The 24945-nt window shown below is 45.7% G+C and overlaps 2 protein-coding genes across 21 annotated transcripts in view; both read right to left on the reverse strand.

The window, feature by feature from the left end:
* LOC117430319 (transcriptional enhancer factor TEF-5) overlaps positions 1–11567 on the reverse strand; it is a 40963-nt gene extending 29396 nt beyond the window's left edge. For 3 of the 14 annotated variants that reach the window (XM_059005135.1, XM_059005130.1, XM_059005127.1), the window contains exon 1: positions 10789–11564. The gene's annotated coding sequence lies outside the window, so the exon portion shown is untranslated. Of the gene's footprint in view, positions 1–10244; positions 10402–10788 lie in introns of those variants that run through there. The other 11 variants (XM_059005128.1, XM_059005123.1, XM_059005131.1 and 8 more) reach the window with 7 other exon arrangements.
* A 1883-nt stretch (positions 11568–13450) lies between these two features.
* On the reverse strand, positions 13451–24016 carry LOC117434236 (tubby-related protein 1-like). Of its 7 annotated transcripts, none has more exons than XM_059005112.1 (14): positions 23634–24016; positions 22004–22043; positions 19356–19479; positions 18622–18723; positions 18347–18478; positions 17809–17943; positions 17187–17327; positions 16741–16835; positions 16210–16377; positions 15919–16031; positions 15618–15726; positions 15389–15487; positions 14234–14405; positions 13451–14004 (listed from the first exon to the last, which is right to left on the reverse strand). In XM_059005112.1, exons 1-14 carry the CDS (start codon positions 23678–23680, stop codon positions 13871–13873), a joined length of 1611 nt encoding a protein of 536 aa, XP_058861095.1. In that variant the 5' UTR covers positions 23681–24016; the 3' UTR covers positions 13451–13870. The 7 variants fall into 7 exon arrangements, with proteins under 7 accessions (XP_058861095.1, XP_033912769.3, XP_058861096.1 ...); XM_034056878.3 differs by having other exon boundaries at positions 17809–17922; positions 23634–24011; XM_059005113.1 differs by lacking the exons at positions 22004–22043; positions 23634–24016 and adding an exon at positions 21448–21706.
* Positions 24017–24945: the final 929 nt, after the last annotated feature.

A 24945-nucleotide genomic window follows, 5' to 3' on the forward strand; every position in this document is an offset into this window, starting at 1 on the left:
AATGTGTATTAATTACTATTAATTTGTTGAAAAGTTCAAAAGACCAAACAGAGAAAGAATGAAAAGAAGGAAAAAGAACAGCGTTGCAATTAAATCGAGTTCAAAGAGGATTTAAAAAAGCATTATTTTACACATACAGAATGATACTGCACTACTGCCCAGTAACACATAAGTATTCTGTACTGTAAGACTATAGTTGTGTTCTATATGGGCTCCACACACAGTGCAGAAGATGACAGCTTCAGTTACTCTGAGCCAAAAGAGAAAAGTGACCTTCATGAAACCAGGGAGCCCTTCTAATGAGACCAAAAAAAAACAAAAACACAAAAAATTACAAAAACAAACAGAAAACAAAAATGTGTCTTTGACAACTGGAGCCGAGAACAAGGCTTGAATTTCCAGACATCTCCTTATTAAGAAACTCCCAAGTGAGCGAGCAGGCCTTTCACAGAGGTTTGTTTTTTTGTTTTCTCCAGCCTGGGAGCTCCATAATGTCACCCAGACCCCCTCCTTCCCCCTCTCGCTCGGAGAGTCTCTGCCCAAATAAGGACATGACCAGGGAAGTCAGGCGGAGAGGGGGAGGGGGTGGCGGGACAGATTTAGGAGTCCAGCTCAGACACAAGGACTGTTCCTGTAGGAATGCCGTAGCCTTGCACAGCAAGACAGACAAACACCCAGAACTTCCGAATCACAACATTCACACCAGCAACAAACAACCAACACAGAGACAAATGATTCTGGCAACGTCTTTCACGTCGTAGAGCACGGGGCTACACTGAAACACACAAACACAAGACTAAGAAAGTGCTAAATCACTGTCATCCCAACACACCCACTGCGCTTCAGCTGAAAGCTTGAGCTGGTCTCTTCCTCACAGATTATTAAAGCTAACCCTCGACTTTACATCCCAACGTTAAACCCGGGTAAGCGTTCATTACCGTGCTCGTCAGCTGCTGCTAGAGACTAAACAATCGATGGATTGATCGACTGCTGGGCGGCATGTATTTCACCTGCAAGGCTCAATCGCTTTCTCACCCTGCTCTCCAATCTCAAGCCCCCTGTAGCTACGGTAGCGACCCAGGATCACGTGCTGTATTGGGCATGGTCAGAGTCTAATTAAAAACACTGGGTGTCTCCTTGTTTTCTAGTAACAGATGGAATGTTTCTAACAGGTTCCCCAATGCAGGTGTTACTGTCCTAACTGTAATAATATAGAGGTTTTGGTTTGGCTTCTTGCTTTTCGGCATGCCGACGCATCGGTTGTTATTTATGATGACCTGTCCAGTATTCAATCAGGAGATTAGCTGCGTATCTGCCTGCATGTGTCAGGCGTTTTCTCCTTCAAACGCTATCTGTAACAGAAGGTAGTTCGGCGTGGTGTGGAAGCTCCACTGCAGCTCAGGAACAAAAAATGAACAAATCTGTTTACAGGAAACATCAGATTGGTATTTTCAACATGGGTACGAATGCCTGGGGAAACAGAGATAGATCACGTTTGTTTGAATATGCGTCCCTATTTAAAAACAGCAGCAAGGAAACCCGCAGCTCAGAAGGAAGCGGAGAATCACCATCACTCACTAGCTCCTGTGGACAGCGACTCCCGGAGCCCGCTCTCCAGTCCAGGCCTGCCCTTCTTTTCAAAGCCTGGCTTCACGGTTTCTGCACCTCAATAGGAAGGGGGAGCACTCTGTGGCAGGCAGCCAGGAAAGACTCACCAACCAGCTCCCTTTGTCTGAGCACAAGAACAGGTCTGACCGGAACAGAAAGGGGCTTGAGAAAACAATGGATCTCTCCAGGACACTTCAGCTTACCAGAGAGCCTTGCTAACCTGAAGCGGGCCTACAAAATCAAATGTGGAACTAGATAGCAGTGAGCCGATTTCTGCAAACATACCCTGTGGAAGTTCTATTAAAAGGTGAAACAACTTCCATGGTAAAAGTCGTGGTTGTTGTGTGGTTTCTGTATCACCACACAGCACTTTAGAAGCCTCCATTCTGCCTCTTAACCCTCATTTTGTAGCAGGATTCTGTGTTAGACTAAAGTCTCAATCACTGCTGTTGTTAACAGGGCTTCAGAAGGGCTTTCGCTCAGAGTCCAGCGCAGAGGCGGTGTGCTGTTTGTTCAGGATTCTCCATGACGGGCGTTGCAGTCGCTTCCTCAGCGCATTACCTTCAAATCATAAACGTGCAGACAGCGCTGCACGCAGCAGGCCTCAAAAGTAAGAATGTTCCAGCTTTCTTGTCGAAATGTTTTACTACTGTAAGACAACATATTCTACCAGAGTGTTTTACAGCTCTGCCTGCCTGCTGGACACAGCTTGCCCATGTGAATCCAGACTCTTGCTCTCTGCTTTCTCTCCAGTTTAGCTGGCAGCAGATGCTGTCGTATTCTGTGTGTTATTTCTAGTTAGGGCCCTAACTGTGCTTCAAACAGAGATGGCAATGGATTTCAAAAAGGTCACAGATTACAGACCAGGAAGACTCTTTGAAACGAGGCAGCAGAAAGCTGGTCATTATCATGGGACCCCAGGTGAGGGTGTGACTGTAATAAAGAGAGACAGCAGCACCTGTAACAATGCAGCAGTGTGGAGTAGTGGTTAGGGCCCTTGACTCTTGACCGGAGGGTTGTGGGTTCAATCCCCAGTGGGGGACACTGCTGTTGTACCCTTGAGCAAGGTACTTTACCTAGATTGCTCCAGTAAAAACCCAACTGTATAAATGGGTAATTGTATGTAAAAATAATGTGATATCTGTATAATGTGAAATAATGTATAATGTGATATCTTGTAACAATTGTAAGTCGCCCTGGATAAGGGCGTCTGCTAAGAAATAAATAATAATAACAAAATAATAATAACATCCCATTAGCAACCACGGCAACGGCCTCACACAAGAAGGATTGATTAGCCACGGTACTTCAAAGAGTTCCTGACTCGGTCCTGTCAGAAATGTTCAGGAGTGACTAATGCTGCACTTCAGCACATTAACACATGAAGTGGATATATCCTGTGACTGTTTTCAGAAGAATACAAAACCTCGAACATAAAAACCTGTATATTCTTAAAAAAAAAAAAAAAAAAAAAGAATTAAAAAAAATAAAACAGGTTCTTAATCTCCTTCAGGTATTACTGCTTGGAGGAGTGAGGATCCATTACCCTGCCTGGTCAAAAAATACATGGAGATTACCAGACGGGGCCATCACAGCCGCAGGACTCCCACAACAAAGGGAAGACATCCACCTTCTCAGGAAGAAAAGCCTCAGCAGGTAATTGTGTGATTGCACGACGTGCGAGTCTCTGCGTTACCACAAGAGTTTAACAATCCCCTTTGGACTGGAATAACCTGCCATTCGAGATAAGAGATGACTGGAAGACGCACCTTCATTTAAAAAGGATTTTCCAGTCAGAAGCAGCTTTTGTTCTTATCATTTAGGGTCATAATCATTTTGCTTTACATCATTCGGATTCTGTGGCACCTTTTGAGCAATCCTACCATTGCGGTCAGCAACCGCAGCGGGCGCTGAAGCAATCAAACTGGCACACAGACCGCTCGGTGCAAATCCAAGGACATGAGGAGGTTGTGTACGTTTTTGTTCGGTTTCCCTGAGCTACAGCAGAGCTGGAATAACCTCCCCCTGCTGCATGTAACAGCATGCCTGTCGTGAGCCCGAAGAAAGCAACGAACAGCCGAAGCCAGAGGAATGTAAACAAACTGGAGAGCCAACTACATCCGCCGAAGCACAGAGACCACGCTGAAAACATGTAGCACACAGTCCTTTAGGATAGAATTGAAGACATTTGGTCAGGGACAGTTAACTGATCTGTCACATCCGTGTACAACTGAAACAAACGAGCCATTCATACAGGAAGCGTCTGAAAACGAGACGTAAACATCATGAAGCTGTCGGATCGAGTGTGTTAATTAACAGCGATGAATCACTCGCTTTCATTACGAATGCGTGGGAGCCCCAAATAGAATAAACCAGCGATACACTTTCATAAGCAGGAGATGAGCAGATTAGCCAGGCCCGAGGCAGAGCCAGGGTTGAGGACAGAGATTCAGACTCCTGCCTCGATCTGCACTCCTGCAATATCCTGGCAGGATTGCTCAAGTCGTCCTGTATCACTGAGACACCCCCCCCCCCGCTCTGTGCTTGGCTGGGATACATTCTCTCCAACCCTTCCAATAACTTCCTCCTACTTCCGCTCTGGCACAGCATTCAGGAAGCAATCAAAACTGAGAGCAGCAGGCAGGCAGGCAGCTGCACACACACACACACACACACACACACACGCACACGCACACACAGATACACGCACCCAACACTGCCCTAGCTGTGCCACACTGCAAACACTCACAGATACACCCCTATTTCTGATCCAAATTCAGTAAAATTGGTTAATGTCGGCCATCATTCACCATAAAAAAAGACCTAACAACTGAAAACGTGTAAGGTGTCCGTGGGTTTTGTTTTGCTTACTGGACACTTCTGCAAAACATTTGCGTTCTCAGCTGGTCATACAACAAACAAGAGCACCATTGTAAAAAAAAAGACCGCAGACAAACTTTTCGGCCGGTGCCTTTTACAGCGTACTACTTGAGACACGAAATGTGCGAGTGCAAGAGTCTCCAGGAAGCTTGACAGAATCTCCGCCCCGCAGCAGCGTGTGACGCGAGTGACTGGGACTTCTCTTACTCACAATGGATCTGCACAAATCATTTGCAGTTGGTGCTCAGCGATTCCTGTTCCGTCAGTTTTTATTTTTTGTTTTTACTTGAAAAGTCTTAACCTAGCAACAGCGGTTACTGTTGTTGGCGTTTTGTACTGAAAACACCCGCCGAAGGGCTGAGGCTGGTGGGGCAACCTGAATTTCAAGAAGGGCTCCTGCTTTGTTGTGCAGAACCAACTCAAAGTGAAAGACAACGCCGTGGCGCGCATCGCTTCGTTTCGCTGGTCTCCACCCTCTCGCGTTTGCTGCTGAGCGTGTGTTTGAGGGACAGGAAGGAAACGGTCCGGACTCGTCGTGTTTTTCACGTTGTTGCAGTGGCAGGATTTTGGAGATTACAGGTATAGTTCCTCTTAGCCAGAAGCTTTGAACGGCCACACTACTGGAAAAACAACTGTACGAAACAATTACACTTTATACAAAAGTAACGACATTGCCAACTTCCTGCAATCAAACAATTACACTTTATACTACACAGTATCAACACAGCCAACTTCCTGCCAACAGCGACCCCCTGAAGCTCACCGAACAGAAACAGAGACGTTTCTTATTCTACTGTTCAGTACACCGCACCTTCGAAGGTTACAGAGGGGTTTGCAACAACCCTTTAGCAGGACTTCTGCCCCTGTCCATCCCACAGGTTTACTGGAGCAAAGCCTCTCCCAACACAAACACTGACATTATATTGACTTAGGAAAATCCCTACAGCTGATATTAATTGCCTGAGGGAACCAGCACTGAAAACAAATGTATTCAACACTAAAACATTCAGCTCGAAGTTCTGTGTTTATTCCACAAAGGGGGCGAGTGGGTTGTTCACGGCCATTAGAGGAACGATGCTACTGTACTGAAGTAGTGGAGAACCCGCTACAGTATATACACTTCTCAGACGCGCAGAAACCTCCAGTTTTGAACCAGTGTTCTGAGCACCACTCCCTCAGCACTGTACAGTACAGTAATACTGGGAGACTGCTTGGTGGAATGTTAATTCTTTCCAGACTTTACCACGATGCACTCGCTATCGCAGTCTAAGAATCTTTGAGCGAGTGGAACTTCCAGACAGCCCACCCCTCTGCTCTCGCTGCACAATAGTTCCTTCCAACCTGGTTTTCAATGGGGATTATTGCAGGTCATACCAACAGCTTTACTTGAAAGGGGTTAAGACTGTTCAGTATTTTAGTGGCGTTCCGGTACACCGCTGCTACATGGAATACAAGTGCAATATTTTCCAAAGGACTTTCATTAGGGCTCCAAAAGTACACATGCTGCGATACACAGGACACTGCTTGTGATACACAGGCACGTCACAAAGACTCCCATTGACAGCACACCAACACCCAGACAAACAGGTTCCCAGAATGACTCTCTTGTCTGCTGTCAGCAATTGTTCTCACAACTCTATACATAGATTCAAAATGAAGTGACACACACATGCGGAAAGACCAGGGGACAAGATGACCTGCTAGCCTCTTCTGATTCTCTCAGTAGCGTGTGCTAGAACAGTCTCCTGACTGAGGCACTGTAACTGGAGACGTGGGTTTCTATCGTCCTGTGCTGTTTTCAGCCCAGCCCTGGCAGTTCAGGTTTTAAAACAGCAACAGGAAAAGGCAGGAAAACAATTCAGACTATTGTGTGAATCGTGAGATTCTTCCAGTCAGTGAATAAGACTGATTCTTTAAATGAGGAGAAACACATTCTCAGAAGAGCACAAATCATTTCAGACATGTGTTCGATGTTTCCTGCTACATTTAAACATGTTGTATTTTGCCACGGTGGAAAAAGGAAGGCATTGAATGAGTAAATAAAAAGAGAGACTGAACCTGTTTACAATAAGGCCCTCTTCACCACTTCACAACAGCAATGAAACCCTGACGCTGAGATGTGATCTGGTCGGTATGGTAGCTCTGGTAAACTACCAGGCGGTAATGCCCTGTGAGCCGGGTCCGACTGCTTACTGTGGGAGTAACGATCACGGAGTATCGATGAAACGGGATACTTTCTTTACAAGATATATCCTATCGTAAAAGAGGCATGTGCCGTTTGAAACGTCTGCAAGAGCACAAGCACAGCAGCACGGCTCACTGCAGCTCAATAATGAAGAATCTGCATGTGCTGAGACACATCGTATCAGGACTTCAGTGAACTGTTACACTGCTAACCAGGACTGTGTGCGTCTGCACACACTGTGACCGACTGCTGAGCTACAACACTGGACTGCGTGCGTCTGCACACACTGTGACCGACTGCTGAGCTACAACACTGGACTGCGTGCGTCTGCACACACTGTGCCCGACTGCTGAGCTACAACACTGGACTGTGTGCGTCTGCACACACTGTGACCGACTGCTGAGCTACAACACTGGACTGATACACTGTCTCTGCGTTTACATTAGAAGGAAACAATATTGGAAAGCACAGGCTTCCTGCCCTGACTCACTAAACACACAGGCCAGTCTGTTGCAGGGTAAGCTTGTATAGGCTCAGCCCCAGTTTGAACCCTGGTCCTTTTTTTTCCTGCACTTGTCAAACTGTTTCACACACACACACACACACACACACACTCAGAGAGACACACACACACACACACACACACACACACACACACACACACACACTCAGAGAGAGAGAGAGACACACACACACACACAGCACAGTGGCTGAAGTTAGGGAAACAGGGACATTTTCATCAAAAAAATGGGTTTGTAACTTGGGTACACAGTACAATTTGCAATTTGCTAGAAATCACACGGCGATAGAATGACTGGATCTGGGTTTCGCATTATTGCTGTAAGACTCGGAATATCGGTTAGGAACATGCTCATTTGTTTTGGAAGTGGTGAGAAGTTGAATTAAGCTTTTTAATTTGAATTCCTTTTGGTGCACAAACGAGTTTAACATCGGAGCTTCTGGATAGCTCGGGTTTCACTAACATCGGGGCTGAACGAATAAAAACATTGAGATTTTTACTGACATACTTCAGGAAACAGGTCGTTTTTCACATTTCATAAGATCAGCTTAAAGGAAACACTGAAACGTTAGACTCCCTAGGAGCAGCCTGTAAGTTTGTTATCAATCCTGAGAAAGAGAGATCGGGTTATACAGGTTTAGTGCTGCACACGTGTGAAGTGTGTGTATAGATACTGAGAGCCTTTTTAAGTGGACCAATCGATAACTTAATTTAAGAACTATTTATATACTGAACCACAATGTGTTCTTAGAACAGCCACAATAGAAGCACGAGGAGTTCCAGAACTCAGAATCAGAACTCTTCAATGATTAGAACACTTTTGGAACTAATAAAACCCAATAGAATGGTCTAGGAATTCCACAGGAAGCCTAAAGCCCTACAAGCACACCCAGGACCCCTCCTTAGACCACTGGATTCACCCAGCTACTGTGGCCAGACAGACAGCCAGAATCACTGTGTCAGATAGATTCAGAATGGAGGACAGCTCCTGCTAACCTGTGCTTTTTCTGGTGTATCATTTCTAAGCTTTTCTTTGGTTTTGGTTTTACTACGTCAAAACAGCAGCAACATGTTCTGCAATGAAAGTAATGCTGCAATAACGCTGTATGGACTAGAAAACTGCTGGCCACTGCTCCAGAAAACTTGCATCTCTTTCTCTGGACCGTCTAAACTGGCCACTTGCTCAGCATGGCTGATGGGCTTTTCAGATTTGTGTTTAAATCTTTTCGTTGCAGGTTGGCCACAGGTCTGTCTGTCAAAGAAATATCGACGCTAGTAACGCGCCGTTCCCTTATGAGAGCGTACATACCTGGAGTAAATCTTTAAACTCATCTACACTGTTTCTCGTGTAGAGTTACTGCTGACGTGGTCATTGCCTCGGGCAGCGCTTTACAGCTTTATCAGCCCAGTAACGCTGTGTCGACGTGCTGTAAAGCACTGATACTGGATCACCGGTACGTTGCGCGGTGCTCGCGTCACCGGTACGTTGCGAGGTGCTCGCGTCACCGGTACGTTGCGAGGTGCTCGCGTCACCGGTACGTTGCGAGGTGCTCGCGTCACCGGTACGTTGCGCGGTGCTCGCGTCACCGGTACGTTGCGCGGTGCTCTCGTCACCGGTACGTTACCCGGTACTCTCATCACCGGTACACTGCGCGGTGCTCGCGTCACCGGTACACTGCGCGGTGCTCGCATCACCGGTACATTACCCGGTACTCTCATCATCGGTACATTACCCGGTACTCTCGTCACTGGTACATTACCCGGTACTCTCGTCACCGGTACATTACCCGGTACTCTCGTCACCGGTACATTACCCGGTGCTCTCGTCACCGGTACGTTGCGTGGTGCTCGCGTCACCGGTACGTTGCGCGGTGCTCGCGTCACCGGTACGTTGCGAGGTGCTCGCGTCACCGGTACATTACCCGGTACTCTCGTCACCGGTACGTTACCCGGTACTCTCATCACCGGTACGTTACCCGGTACTCTCATCACCGGTACGTTACCCGGTACTCTCATCACCGGTACGTTACCCGGTACTCTCATCATCGGTACGTTACCCGGTACTCTCATCACCGGTACATTACCCGGTGCTCTCGTCACCGGTACGTTGCGCGGTGCTCGCGTCACCGGTACGTTGCGAGGTGCTCGCGTCACCGGTACGTTGCGAGGTGCTCGCGTCACCGGTACGTTGCGAGGTGCTCGCGTCACCGGTACGTTGCGAGGTGCTCTCATCACCGGTACATTACCCGGTACTGTGTTAATATGATGACAGACGCAGCTGCTCTACACAGCACGTGAAGCAATGCAGTCAAGGTAGCGACGCCACTGGAGTGATCACAGGCCTGGGAATGCCAAAAAAAAAAAAACTATTGGGAGTTTTCATTAAAAAAAAATAAAAAAAACTTAACAGCGGCCGCCACGGGCCAAATACAAAACAGCCCGCGAAGTTACTTAAGCAGTCATTTCCTACTTGAATCTGTCTCGTTTCATACGACACGACCGAAAAGGGCCTGCATTTCACATGGATACAGAACACGGTATTGCGTGCAGAATTAGTGAGAATTAGTGAGAGGGTCTTGTTTGTTTGTTTTTTAATCACAACATAAATGCGTTGGTTAACTCCACTTTGCTAAAACGTTACTAAATAATTGTAAATAATAAGACAAACAACACACTCCTGGAGTTAACTCCGCCGGGCCATTTCACCCGGTCAATGCAACAGCGAGTCAGAGAGCCGAGCGAACAATGAGAAGCGAGGAGGGACTGATTTACTCAGCGAGGGGGCAATGTATTCGTGCTTTATAAAACTAGCAGAAATCACGGCACTCAAACACGGCATTCCGCATTGTTCGTATCTATCTCTTTATTATTTATTTATAAAATACATCGCGTTCCGTTTATTTTTTAAATATCGATACGTAAAACAAATCGTGCAATCGTTTTCTCATTTTTATATGTACACGCGCGCATCAGGTCACTTTTAATAACACGCGAAGTACATAAAAAACATTCATTAGACAAAAAAATACATGCCAAAGCATTTGTACTTACCTATAAAATATTCAATCTGCTTCGTAAAATTAAAAAAAACTGGCTTTTTTTAATTTTATTTTTTTATTAATCCTGGAGTTTGATGTTTTTTTTTTTCGGTTCCCGGATACAAATAGAATATATTCCCCCCCAAAAAAGTTTTGGAAACTTCGGATCGATTGGGAGAGAGAGGGGAGGGAGGGGGGGCACGTCCCGGCAGCTGCGCGCAAAAAAACACAGAAAAAAACCATCATGTTCAACTTCTAACAACAACTGGATTCACAGAGATAGAAAAAAAAAGACACCAACGATTCAAACTCAGATAAGTTTATTTTAGCAGTAAGGAAACCAATCAATTCACTGCTCTGAAAAAAAAAAAAAAAAATCAATCTGTTTTCTCCCCCTTCCCTCCCAAACGAGGGGAGTTCCACGGGAAAAAAATGTGAAATATGACAAAGATCCGAAAACTCCAGCGACCAGGAACTGAGATTGAAAACTTCACAGAAAAACACAGAGACAAAGAAAACGTATTTAAAACAAAACAAAATAAAAACCAAACACTCACCTTTAGAACACCGTGTCTGTCTAAATCCAGCGACAGATGGGCGCTTACGAGTCGCAATCGTTTATTTCTTTATTTATTTTGCCTTGTGTTTTTATTTTCAATAAATACGTCTCCTGGTTTGACAGTAAAGCTGGAATGTAAAGTATGGAATCAACGCAAGGCACTGTGAAAAACGAAGGGAAAAAAGTTTTGGGAGGAGCAATCTACGGGTGTCAATCACAAAGTTAGGGGGCAGATTCGAGTTTAGAAACCCCGCCCCCCTCAAGTTACACATTACTCCGGTGAATCACGGCTCTCCCCAGGGTGCAAACGCACGCAGTATCATACCACGCTGAAAATCCCCCAGAACTAGCCCGTCTTTATTTCAGCAGAACCCGGAGATACACAACTACATTTCGGGCGGAATGCAATGGATATATGAACCCAAACTAAAGAAGACGTGTGTATTTATCCAGGCTCCCGTGTGTAGAATTCCCTCGACTTGTAACAGACGCTCGCGATATTTACTGTAGGTCATGTTCTTCAAATGCATCGTGAAAGCCTATGAATTAACCCTCGCATGAGTAAAAGCACACACAGTATCGCTATATAGGTTTGATAGGAGGTATAACTGCAGTGTACGACCATGAAAACTATTAAACTTTTTTACAAACAAAGCAGATGTATGTTCTTCTTGCTGTATCCTCTTGCACTCTCTCCAGTCATTCACCTTCAGAGTGGAGTTCTCCTCACCACTCTCCACTTACTTCTTTCCTGTCAGGAACCAACCAGCTGCTTCCCCTGTTGACTGACAGGCTCTGCAGCCAGTGACATGCCCTAGGAAGTGAAACAGTAACACTGCCTGAAAGGACAGGAAGCAAACCGAGAACTTCTTTCAAAAGGAAAGACAATTTTTGCTCTAACAGGTTTCTCATCTTTTTATATACAATCTATACGGCTGTTTCTGCTAAAAACCAGGCTTACTGACTGACGAAGAAACTTTCTTGGTGATGTGTCTTTAGAAATGACTGTATGGGGGTAAAACTATACCATCTGCCCCCCTCTGTAACTGCAAGTTAGTAAATGGTGAATCTTGTACAAGGTTATGGTTCGCAGCGTATGCGTGTGATGTTTCCTACCCTGCACCCTGTTTAATGCGAACCCCATCTTCCCACACATTCAGTCTTCAGTGTGTTTTGTTACATTGTTGTGCTGTGATCAATATTAAAATATGATATTGTTCATAGAGGGGGCTCACATTTAAAAAAAAAAGAATGTTGAAAAATAAAATGATCTTAAAATGAGGATTCGATACACGTTGGACACGAGAGACACACAAATTCAAATTCTGTCCGTCACTTCTTGGCAAAATTCCCATTTTATAAAAACTGTGAAAGAAGAAACGGGGAAGAGGTCGACTCACAGCCGCAGACTCGCTGGCTGAGTTGAAAAGCCTCGGGCTCCCTGTTCGTTTCTGTGGACAGGTGCAACTGCGTTCCAGATAGGGAGCTGCTTCCTGCGAGTGCTGGTGAATTCTCAGCATTCCACAGCGAGTCACGAAGAGTTAAACTCGAACCCCTGCTCTGTCCCTCCCCTTCTCATAAAACCAGCCCTGATGAGGTAACTGCTGGCACCCTGCCCAGGAGTTAAGCAAAGTGTACCCAGCTTTCTGTTAACACGCCTTAAACTCCAGCAATGACTCCCCCTGCAGGACACTTTAATCATCTCCTTGTTCAAATCCCAGCACTGTACAGAGCTTTCCACAATATCTGGGATTGGATTGCATCTCCCACTTACTTTTAGGGGTAACTCTGATTGACATTGCTTTAAAAGCTGTATGAATATCATTTTCCAGTCACGTTTCCTCATGTGATAGCATGTACCATTCCAAGAGGTGAAGTGGTAAATCGCTCCATCCCGGGTCCTGGTATGATTCGTGTGGATCGGATCTGCGTTCTGTCTGTCTGTCCATTTTAAAGTAACTGCGCTGACCTGACAGCCAGACCTCTCACCTGGTACAAAAATATCTTGACGACCAGCCAAAAAGTTACAGGCACCATTCCAACACCTCCCACTGGTTTCCTTCACAACAGAGTACGTGTCCCGCTAAACAGCCTACATTCACCATGCACAAGACAGAGCTCAGCGCTGCTTCCACAAGTGTCTCTCTTACTTCTGTAAGTCACTGCAAAACATTTGCTCAAAGCGGTATTAGCCATTAAAACCCTATGATGAATTTGCTCACGTGTGGCTTGTTCTGTTACATTTGCTTTTGAAAGATCGCCTCATTCTTACTTTCGCTAACACTAGATGGGCACTGCAAAAGCTATGGTGGCATCCTGATTGAGTTCTGCTTCATGTCACTGTCAGACCACTAGAGCTGCTTCTTCACTGCCATGGACCCCGAGTACAGAACCACTGCCACTGAATCTTCAACAAGAACTTACAGCCCACACTATGCGCGCTGTCACAGCATCTCTGAGGACTGTTTAAAGAAGCACAAAGCCGCTTTGTTCTCTGCAGTTTTTGCTCGTAGGCACGGTAGCACCCCGCTGTGGAGAACAAAGGGTACCCAAGGTGGTGGGGACGAGGGGCTGCAGTCATCAATTTTACATGCAGCTTCAAAACTGTGCACTAAACTATTCTGCTGCAGTACTAGAATTTACAGCCATTGAGGCAGATCTAATTACCATCCCTGTTTATTCTGGAAGACATACATAGTTTACACATTTTCCATGATTATAAGGATATCTATTTTTAATGTTTAGAATATATTTGAAATATATCAAAAATGAAGAAAAAAAAAAAGATAGATTTCAGAGATACAATCTGGATTCCTAATTGATGTATTGTAAATGTAAGTTTTGAATTGGATTAGCTGGGAGAAGGTTTTCTTTTCCCGCATGCATTGCAGTCTCTGAGTAATCGAGCCGTCAAAACACCAGCATCCCTTCACCTGCTTGTCATCCTTCTTGCTCTTTCATGGACACGTCCAACGTGGGGAATTGGTTAGAAGTTTTTAAAAAAACAAACAAACATAAAGGGCAGCCTGTCCCGACTCGCTGTCTCGCTTCCTCGAGGGCGTGGCTGTCCTTCGTCTCCTCTATTCACAGGCCAGCTTGCCGTCGAAGCTGGACAGTGCAATGGCAAACGCCTGCACAGCGCACAGGGGGTAATTAAAATCCAGAGTAAAGGCATCGTCTGCGACTCGCCCGAACTGCATCACAATGTAGTCCACTGTGGGAGGAAGCAGAGAGAGGGACAGAGAGTGAAGACACTCCACGTACCATAACTGCACTCCAGGAAGCAGGCTGGGATTGGAAAGCAATAAGCATTAGATCCCCCCTGAGTGTGTCTGCCCAGCGGTTGAAACACTCGTTTGCTTGCGATGGGCGTGGTGGGGGCTGCTGGTTCACCCTGTTCCCTGTCAGTGTAACTCATAGCAGAGAGAAGCCGGGAAGCTCACCGTCATTGCTGTGCACGATCTGGAAGTTCTTGACGGAGGCGTGCGTCACTCTCCCGGAGAAGTTGAGCACGTGGGACTGCGTCTCGTCGTTCCACATCGGCGTCTTGTTGTGCAGCTCGATCAGGTTCTCCATGTTCTTGTTCTGGTAGCGAATCAGGAGCCCGTCGTTATCCTGCCAGAGAGTGGAGAGGAGAGAGAGAGACAGAGAGAGGAGAGAGAGGGGAGAGCGAGGAGAGGAGAGAGAGAGAGAGAGGGGAGAGCGAGGAGAGGAGAGAGAGAGAGAGAGAGAGAGAGGAGAGAGAGGGGAGAGTGAGGAGAGGAGAGAGAGAGACAGAGAGAGAGAGAGGAGAGAGCGAGGAGAGGAGAGAGAGAGAGACAGAGAGAGGAGAGAGAGGGGAGAGCGAGGAGAGGAGAGAGAGAGAGACAGAGAGAGGAGAGAGAGGGGAGAGCGAGGAGAGGAGAGAGAGAGAGAGAGGGGAGAGCGAGGAGAGGAGAGAGAGAGAGAGAGAGAGAGAGAGGAGAGAGAGGGGAGAGTGAGGAGAGGAGAGAGAGAGACAGAGAGAGAGAGAGAGGAGAGAGCGAGGAGAGGAGAGAGAGAGAGAGAGAGAGGAGAGAGAGAGGAAGAGGGGTTAGACTGCACAAGGGAGACTCTGAGCAGAACATGTATCCTGTTAATATATATATATATATACAGTATATATATACACACACACACACACATAACTAACATGCCTTGTGAGGTTTGTTACATCGGCTATTTCACAGTTTATCCACTAGGTGGCAGCGTCTCTCAGCGTCACAATTAAAAAAAAAAGGTCTGGGGGAGATTTAGAAATCTTGTATTCGACTCCACCCAATTCCACAAGATCAAAATAAAACACAATGAGATTAATTTTTTAATGAATTCCAATTGGTATTGCATTAAAAATAACTATGTAAGAGGATAAAACAGTCACAGGGTCCTAATCAGGGACTCCTAAACTGGTCATGCTAATAAAGCACTTTGAATCTGAATTTGAATCTGACTCCAGGGCCAGGTGGGTGTGATAGTATTGCAATCTGAGCTCATTGAATCGGAGACTGATTCGGTTTCAGCAGTTAAACTAACAGGACCCAGGGCAGGCTCTCTGGCTCATGACCGGAAAAGACACCTACGTTCCTGGGTCGAATCGGCACGCGCTCACTATCCTCGTTCATCCCAGGAATGATCACAGTCATCCTGCGAGGGCCTTTAAATCCCAGAACGTTGGTCTCCTGTAACAGGAAGCAATGCAAGGAAAGGCATGTCTGAATGATTTAGGAAGGTAAATGCTGCTACAAAACCACACTGTCTGTCATCAAACCTGTTCTAGACCTTCCTTCTACTGTTACATAGTTTACTTACATAAATGATAGCCGAGAGCTCCTGGCGCACTTTCGACCAATCAGAGTTCGCCCTGTCAGGGTTGATCCCGTTGTCGAACACAGTGAATTTGGTCCCCATTAAATTGGACCTGTCAAAAGAATGCATGTTTGACAGATTTTCAGCAGCGACTGTGGAGGTTTGAGCCCATGGGCTGAATTCGGACAAAGACCTGAGGATTGCTCATACCACATGTGTCCACATGATTGGATGAGTTGTTCCAAGATACAGCGAAAAGATGTTATCACACCTGCAAGGGCGGGTTAGAATCGTCTGTTTTTACCTCAACTTTCCGATGAAGTTCTCCCCGTCCCGGGACATGTCTGTGGGGTCTATAGAGATCAGGTAATTGGACGTTTTACTCTTCTTGCGTTTCCTCCCAGCCAATAGGAACACCTGATGAAGAGAGTCAGAAGAGAGTCAATAGACTTGTAGGGAACAGTGAGCGTCAATACCTAGCAGCCCAAGCCAAGTCCACATTTAAAAGGAGGCGCTGGCACCCCAGTTTATAGATTTATAAACTGGATAATAAACCCCTCCCTCTCCCCGAGACGTTTGCTGGTGAACTCCTCACCTTCTTGTCGTTGTCGAGGTGCAGGTAGTAGGTCGGGTAGAGGCCCCGGTCCATGCCCTTCTTGTCGCGGGTGACCTTGCACTTGATCGTCACGCCCTGGGGGGCGGGCCCCAGAACGAACTCCTCCAGATTGTCCACCTCGATGACGGGCGACGGGGGGCGCTCCTCCTGTAAACACGCAGCCTTTCAAATATATATATATATGTAGTGGTGGTGGCTGGACGGCCGTCCGTACAGACCTCAAACTTTGGGAGCTACACTGAGCAGTTATGATTCTTATGATGTCACACCATTCTAACGCCATGGATACAGTTGTGCCAAACAATAGAGTGTTCCACTGTTCTACAGGACATGAATCTATAATAATGGGCAGTTGCAATGGGGTGGCCCACAGCTCAGCCAATGAGACTCAACTACCCTTCGCTGGTGGTTCAGACAGACACACCCCTCTGTGATCTCTCAAATACCTCTGCGTACCATTCACTATTCTTCTCAAGTCTGTCTTTCAGCAGAAGGCTGGTGAGAACTCACTTTTTTGGTCTTTTTGCCCTTGCCCTTCTTCTTGGTGCTTTTCGGGGCTGCTTCGTTTTCCTCCTCGCTTTTGTTCTCCTCTGATTTCGCAGGACCTGTGCAGACACAGAGACACGGAGACACGGAGACACAGAGACACAAAGACACGGAGACACCATGAGAAATAAACAAATGTCAGTAGAAACTCAAAGTAGCATTCAACTGACATTAAAAACCAGGACCTCAAAACAAGGCCAAAACATGCTTAACTGCAGGGCACATACAGAGAGACAACAGTCTCCCTCACTGTTAAAACATACCTGACTGCTCCCCTGGAAACACAGCTCTCTCTTCTCCCACTCAATGCGCCCTCTATTCATGTCTTAATTAACATACCGTGCTAGCAGTGCTCCAGATACACAGAGAGCAGGCGTCCCAGCCTCTAGCGGAGGCTTCCCCAGACCCACCTTTCTTCTTGCCCTTCTTGTCTTTGGCCTCGCCCCCTGTCTGGAACATCGTGGCGGGGTTTGCTGTGTTTGCTGTGCTCTTCTTCTTGGTCTTGCTCTGTCTGGAGTCACTGCCGCTCTCCTCGCCTTCTGACTTTGACTCTGCAGTGGGGTGGGTGTGTGCGTGTGTGTGTGTGGGTGTGTGTGCGTGTGTGTGCGTGTGGGTGGGTGGGAGTGTGGGTAGGGGTGTGGGGTGCAGGGAGAGAAAACAGAAAAGAAATACAATGAAACGGACAGGAGAGAGAAAGGACTCCTGCACCCCAACCCATTCCATACACCCTCCACTCCTACCCTAACCCTAACCCTAACCCATCCCATACACCCTCCACTCCTACCCTAACCCTAACCCTAACCCATTCCATACACCCTCCACTCCTACCCTAACCCTAACTCATTCCATACACCCTCCACTCCTACCCTAACCCTAACCCTCAATTTAAATTCTCAGGTAAAACTTGACTCAATTTCTTATTCAGTTTCAGAATTTAGATTGACATGCATTCATACACCCACGAGTTCTCTTCAATGAATCCTGAAAGAAAATCGTTTGGACTCTGGGAGTCGCAGGCAGTTCGTGACACACCTTTCTTTTTCCCCTTGGCCTCTGGTTTGTCCCCGTGTATCTGGAACATGGAGGCAGACTCCTTCTTCTTGGGTTTAGTCACCTTCCCTTTGGCTTCTGTGTCATTTTTCTCCTCTTGAGAAAAGGGACAATGTTCTTTACAAACGTCTACTGATGCTGCAATATAACTGAAATAAACTACAGCAGAAGCTCAATGTGACAATCCCCTGACTTACAAACAAGACACCCACTTGAAACCAGAAACAGGGCCCCTGGAAGAGAGGTGAAGACCAGAGCCGAGGAATGTGATCTGGCTCTAAGTTTATGAATACACTTCTCAGGTATTCACTCATTGGAAACCGGTCTCACAGTTAAACAAAGCCTAATAAACAGCGGCTCTGGTGGCGGGACATCGCCTGTACTGTACACAAAGACGTAGAAATCCTCTCGGTGATGACGTGATGACGTGATTTTATGAACGTTGTTAAAAGCTTTCATACAGGCACCCTTCGTCTAGGTTTGTCTAGGTTGAAATGTTCTCAGAGCTCCTCAAACTCACCTTTGGTTTTGGTTTTCTTGTCCACGGCGTCTCCGGAGGCCGTGTCTTTTTGAGTTTTCTTTTTCGTCTTTTTAGCGGGAGCTTCTTCTGGGGGGTCATCCTGCTCATCTCCGTCATCATCGTCCACCGAGTCTTAAAAAATAAACAAAACCAGCAGGCGTTGGCTCAGAAATTCATTATAGAGAACTGGTTCCAGTGGCGTGCCAGATGTAGAGTACTGGTTCCACTGGTGTGGTTTACATTTCCGTACCGTATATATTTGTTTATCCTCTCACCTTTCTTCTTTTTGGGTATCATTTTAGTCTTTTTCTTTGGTTCTTTTTCTGCCGGCTCATCCTTTTCTTTGTCGTGTTTCTTTTTCTTTACTTTCTTTCCATCTAGGAGGGTTAAACCACAGAAGAAGGGAAGAGAAAACACACTGCTTACAGTTTAACAAACAAACAGCACAAGAACAAAAGGGAAAGCACACCATGATTGTTCTCTCTTGTTTGTAGTGTTTGATTTAATCAAAAATACCTACATTCCCCTTATAGGTGCCCCATAGTGAAAGCACGGCAACGTGTAATAACGTAGCGTGAAAGCATGGTAAAGCGTAGGTAAGTATTCTTACTCTGTGTGGAGGTGCTGTATCACTCTTACTCTGTGTGGCAGTGCTGTATCGCTCTTACTCTGTGTGGCAGTGCTGTATCACTCTTACTCTGTGTGGCAGTGCTGTATCACTCTTTGTGTGAGTGCTGTATCACTCTTACTCTGTGTGGCAGTGCTGTATCACTCTTTGTGTGAGTGCTGTATCACTCTTTGTGTGAGTGCTGTATCACTCTGACTCTGTGTGGCAGTGCTGTATCACTCTTTGTGTGAGTGCTGTATCACTCTTACTCTGTGTGGCGGTGCTGTATCACTCTTTGTGTGAGTGCTGTATCACTCTTACTCTGTGTGGCAGTGCTGTATCACTCTTACTCTGTGTGGCAGTGCTGTATCACTCTTTGTGTGAGTGCTGTATCACTCTTACTCTGTGTGGCAGTACTCTCCTGCTCTGGTGGATGGAGCTCATCGCTCTTCCTTGTCTTCCTGGGTTTGCTCTCTGTGCCGTTGGCCTGCTTCACGCTGGGCTCTTGCTTTTTCTTTTTGGGTTTCTACTCCGGGACGGATCCTGCACAAACACAGCTGAGGGGTTAGAGGAGTAATAACCAAGGCTTTGAAAACATACATTTCCATATCGGAGGACAACGTCCTTAGCATGTTGCTGTATATTGTTTAGTTTTCTCTATGAAGATTTCTTCTGACCCCCCCCCCCCCCCTCTATACACAGTAAGGCGGGCATCATAATCAGAACTGGCAATCGTGGTCGTCTCTCTATCTCGTCCAGCTGTAAGCTGAGAGGAACCAATTCAGATCATGCAGATGGTGTGGCCGCCCAATTTAACAGAGAATCATCAGAATATATGAGATTGCTTATGATGAGTGACGTCTTGTGACGCTGGCACTAGGACCCCACATCCACACTGCTACACACACTATAGAACATTATATGGGTTCCTAATAGCTGCCAGGATGGCTTTGCGTTTACAGCTGTATTATGAAGCTAGGAGAAGGAGGTTAAAGGGTTACAGCAGCATCCAAGATAAAGACGTGGAAAAACAATCTGAGAACAACGTGCCGTAAAATAAGAGTCAAATACAACATGATCTTACCGTCAGGAGCAGCAGCAGGGATAGCATTGGATAAAAGAGGAGACAGATAAGCAGGCATGCTACATTGTGTCTGCATATGATGGTATGAGAAGGGACGCGGGGTAATAACCTAGCCAGAAAGATCACAGATCTTCAGTATATTTATATTCGGCTGTTTGTATTTTGCAATAATAAAAGAGACAGATTGATAGAGAGACAGACAGACAGACAGACAGACAGACAGACAGACAGACAGGCAGACAGACAGACAGACAGACAGATCGTTAGAGAGACAGACAGACAGACAGACAGACAGACAGACAGACAGACAGACAGATCGATAGAGACAGACAGACAGACACACAGACAGACAGACAGATAGATTTCATGTTTAGATATGTTTTACAGCAATTAATATTCGTTCCATATGCTAAAAATGTGTAAAATCAACTGTTATCCGATCTGAAAGGTCTATTGGAGTCCAGGGATGTATGGTAAGCGTTTGGGGTGGATCTGTGAAAACTGAAGCCAGCGATCATGTTCACTGTGCAGTGAGAGAGCCAGTCAGACAGGATTCTAATAAACAGCACCCAGCCCTCCCAGTCTTCATCCTGGTAGAGAAACTAGGTCACCCTGGTCTCCACAGCAATACAGCAGCAGAGGATTAGACCCACAGCTCCTAATCTCATTACTGGACAATCTTGTGTCTCTAATTATACCGTCACACGTGACAATCCCAAAAGCAAGGAAAACACAAGAGTCGCTAACCCTTTCCATGGAGTGTCTCGAATTCCTGTGTATTTACACAGCAGTGCAGAGCAGCAGACAGCTACAGCGGCCCAAACAACCAAAACCTCGCCTGCAACGATCTCACAAATTAGAAACTCTTTTTATATATTATACATGGGACTTCCGTAATGGGCTCGCTACTGAGAAAACACCTGTAGGTGAGTTTTAAAGGTAGATATGTACCTTTACTCTCCACTAGCACACCTCCTGTGTCTGGTTTCATTCCATTCATTTTCAGAAGAAACTCAGAAGAAGAACAGAATTGATTTCATGTTGTCGTAGTGTTATTTTTTAAAAACCATACTGTACTTTATTTTTTTTCTGGGTGGATTTTTACTGTGGTTGTGATTCTCAGCTGAAGTTTCTGCTTGGATACGATTGCGTCACAGCTCTAAGCAATGCAGTCCTGGACTGGAACTACCGTGTCCTGATGTTCTGAAATAGAACACCCTGCTAAATCCAAAAACCTTTTTTAGGGAGCTATCCAAGTACAAACAAACTTTCTGTGCATGGTCTATTACAACCAGCATTACCAGAGCCTCACCGTAAAACAGCTCCCTCAGTCCAAACGCAATCATATCAGTGCTTAGCTAATTACAATGAGACCCCTCACGCAGACCACCTCCCTGTACACAACGTTACCTTCTCTGCAGACATGTCAGGGGACTGGGATCCACTCAAGGACCTCCTGCGTTCAAAAATCCACGGAAAACCCAATAGTGACCAGATAAAAAACAACCAGATAACCAGCTCCTTAGGGAAGTACTGTGAAAGCTGAGCTCAGCAGTGAGCCCTCAGCAGAACGCTAAAGGAGATCATCCGATTTACCTGAGGTCCATCTGGCAGGGAAATGACACGCTGTTTGGGACAAACCACCCGGAGCAGAGAGGGGTGGGGTGGGGGCAGGAGCAATGTTCTAGTGTGGAAGGATAAATTCTCAAAAAAACAAACGTTGTCATTGGCGTTGTATCCACCCGCATGCACAGTAGAACCATGGACAGTCATCTTCTGGGACGTGTATGGATCCTTATAAGACCAGGGACACAGTGATCATTGGTTCCCTCGACCAGGGTTATTGAAAACCCTTGGCTTCAGTTAGAAAATGATTGACAGCGAGATCATTTGGATCAGCATGCTGCCGGTAGTGCTCAGGCACTGCTCAGTGATTAACACACCTGGTCAAAGTGAACATCCCTACCTGTCTGTGCAGCTGGGAAGCGCAATCTTCATCCTGGTCACTGTAACAAAAAGATTCATATCGTTTTATTAACAGGGTTTCTACAGTTTACTGTTCCCTTAATCCGCAACACGGGCACCTCGCACCCGTTTCCACTTCGAATCAAAACTTGTTTTTATTAATAAACGATGGGGAAGCCATCCGGTTTGATTAGAAAACGTATGCAGCACTCTCAGTCAGAACTCAAACAGAACACATTTGGAATGGACAGACCCGGTTCGGTAAGATACCTCGTAGGGAAGCGGCGCACAGGCTCCGCGTGCACCGCTGAGATGGGGTTGTCAATGTCCTTAGACCAGAAGACTGCGTAATAATGAAGAGAGCCAGCCATGGACACAGGAAGACACTAAACTCGAGTGAAAATAACAAACCAGAAAGGAGATCTGGAAGGTAACGAGCCACCGCCGTGCAATGTGATACAAGCGCGGAAATAGTTTGGATCAGCACTTTCACACAACTCGAGTATTGTATTACAACAGACGCGTATGTTTTGACACTACATCACCGTGTAGTATTATAAAAAATTCAAAACTGATCAAGTGAACACAGTACTTGTAATAAGTAAAATTACTGAGTGCAACTTAATTCGTCACCGATTTATAAAGACTGTGCCTTACTGTATGCCGGCAATACAGTCATTTATTATGTATTAATTTTTTTAAAAAGTACATGTTTAAACTGCGTATAGGGACTTACATTAGCATCTTGGAGTGAAAGGTGTGTGTGACACTTTACAACTTCATTTTTTGTTTTTGTTTTCTTATTTGGAAAAAAAAAACACGAGTAAACGTAGCCTCGAGTCGAGAGGCGCTAGAGGAAATCGAGTTATGAATAATATGACCCGTCGGATCGTAATGTTTTGAAAATATTACTTCTTTAACTTGTTTTTGCAAACTGTTTCGGCTTTGCAGCTGGAACTGTGAAATGTTTCTAATTGATTTAAAATTCAAAGTCTTCAAATTATTATTATTATTATTATTATTATTATTATTATTATTATTATTATTATTATTATTATTATTATACAAACATGTGCTGTAAGGTGTTGTGTTTGTATTTTTTGTTAAATTGTGTTTTGGTGCGTGTATTGCTCTACACACGTTACCACCTTATGGTTGAGGTACGGAACACCCTCGCTGGTAAGACTGCATGCAATGCCAAGATCTGAGGCGGAAAGACCGCGTTTGTATTTATTACTATTGTTCTGGTTTGTTATGGAACCAAGCCTGTATATTTATTCTGTATATTTAAGCGGTTGGGATTCAGTTCAGTGCCCCCTGGTTGTCCTCTCTCAGTGGCGCACAGGCGCTCTTGTGGTTGTGAGGTGTTTATATTAGAGTATTTTTTTTTTTCATTTCTGATTTAATCATGTATTTTATGCACATCTTTGGACTGTAACAATTAGCTAATGGTTAAATTCTGACTTCTGTCTATATGATATAATAGCCCTTAATTGTATCCAAAATCTCTTTATTCCACGGGTGCTTATGAGAAGTGCTAGAATTGGTTTCCTCAGGTTTTTTTTTTTTTTTTTTTCGGGCACTCCCATGCAATGTAAATACTTTTACATGAAAAGGGAACGGTTACTTACTTGTCTGAGGTCCAGACTTCCCGCAGAATATCTGACTGCAGAGGCATAAGGGTGCAGGACCACAGCAAACCTCAAACCAGACTTCACCAACAGCTACCACCTCCCCCTGACTGAGACACAGTGTGCGGGTCTTCTTCAGGGTCCAAGAGCGATGCTGCACTGAGAAGGTATCCCAAGATGACTGCAATGGAGAAGTGCATACTAGCTTGTCTGACTCATATAGTCTCCCTCGACACTGACTCAAGCCCCTCCTAAATTAAAACATGGAACATCTGAAAAAGCCCAACGCTTCAAGCAGCAAAGCCTGGCCACATTCACCTCTCTCACCTCGAGTCTGTCACAGTCTCTCACTAATATCCCATAAGTCTCTTATCTGCGATTCCGATGCTGTCCGAATAAAACTGCATGCAGAGGTCAGCCTCTCGTTCCTGTGAGTGAATGCAGAGCTAGAAAGACACGCGACTCCCCACAGCCCCCCCTCCCCCCCTGCTTACCTAACCTCCTGGCCCCCTCTAAGAGGATTGAAGAAAGTGCCAGCTATCCTTCTGAGAGTTTTTTTTCAGTTCACATCTGCTGTGTGGCTCGATTCAGCCTTTGTTAATCAGCAGACTTGCTGGGGTGTTATTGAAGTCATGTCAGGATCAGGTTCTTTTGCTTTAGTGGTCCAGTCCAATGGGTTAGAACCAAGCTTCATGGGAAAGAAGGCTTTGATCTGTGCCAGTGCGCTGTCTGGAGAGTGGAATATGAGGAGTATTTGATCTGTGCCACTGCTTTTTCTGGAGATCTCATAGATCTTCCAGCGCACCTCAGTTCTGTAAGTCAGGCAGAGAAAGACCCACCCAGACAGAATTCATTCCATGTTCCATTCTGTCCTGATCCCCTCTTTAAGACCAGCTTGGTGTGGGTGACATATATCACAGGTATCCAATGTGTTCCCCTTGTTGTTCAGGTTGAATCTGTATCTCATTATTAGAACCTGGTAACTTTCTAGAAGAGTTTACAGCTGCCCGCTGGTCCGAGTAGAGCTCTCCAAATCATGTCTACTCTCCAGGTACACTTGTGAAATGTGTTGGATCTGAACCCAGACCTCCGTGGGTGAATGCCTGCTGTTTTACCAGCCTACGTCCAAAACACAAATCAGCTGAATGTTCTCTGTATTTAAGAGGGACCCGCTGAGCAGCTTTAAGCTTCTTTCAGCTGTGTTTTAATGCACAGTTTCTAACAACACTTAAACTGAAGTCACATGGCAAACGCGATCTGAGTTGGCTCGGGTTACATTAGCAGTGATCAGCCCAGATCATGGATAAGGAGA

The sequence above is a fragment of the Acipenser ruthenus genome, chromosome 30 (genome assembly GCF_902713425.1).
Source record: "Acipenser ruthenus chromosome 30, fAciRut3.2 maternal haplotype, whole genome shotgun sequence".
Classification (NCBI taxonomy): domain Eukaryota; kingdom Metazoa; phylum Chordata; class Actinopteri; order Acipenseriformes; family Acipenseridae; genus Acipenser; species Acipenser ruthenus.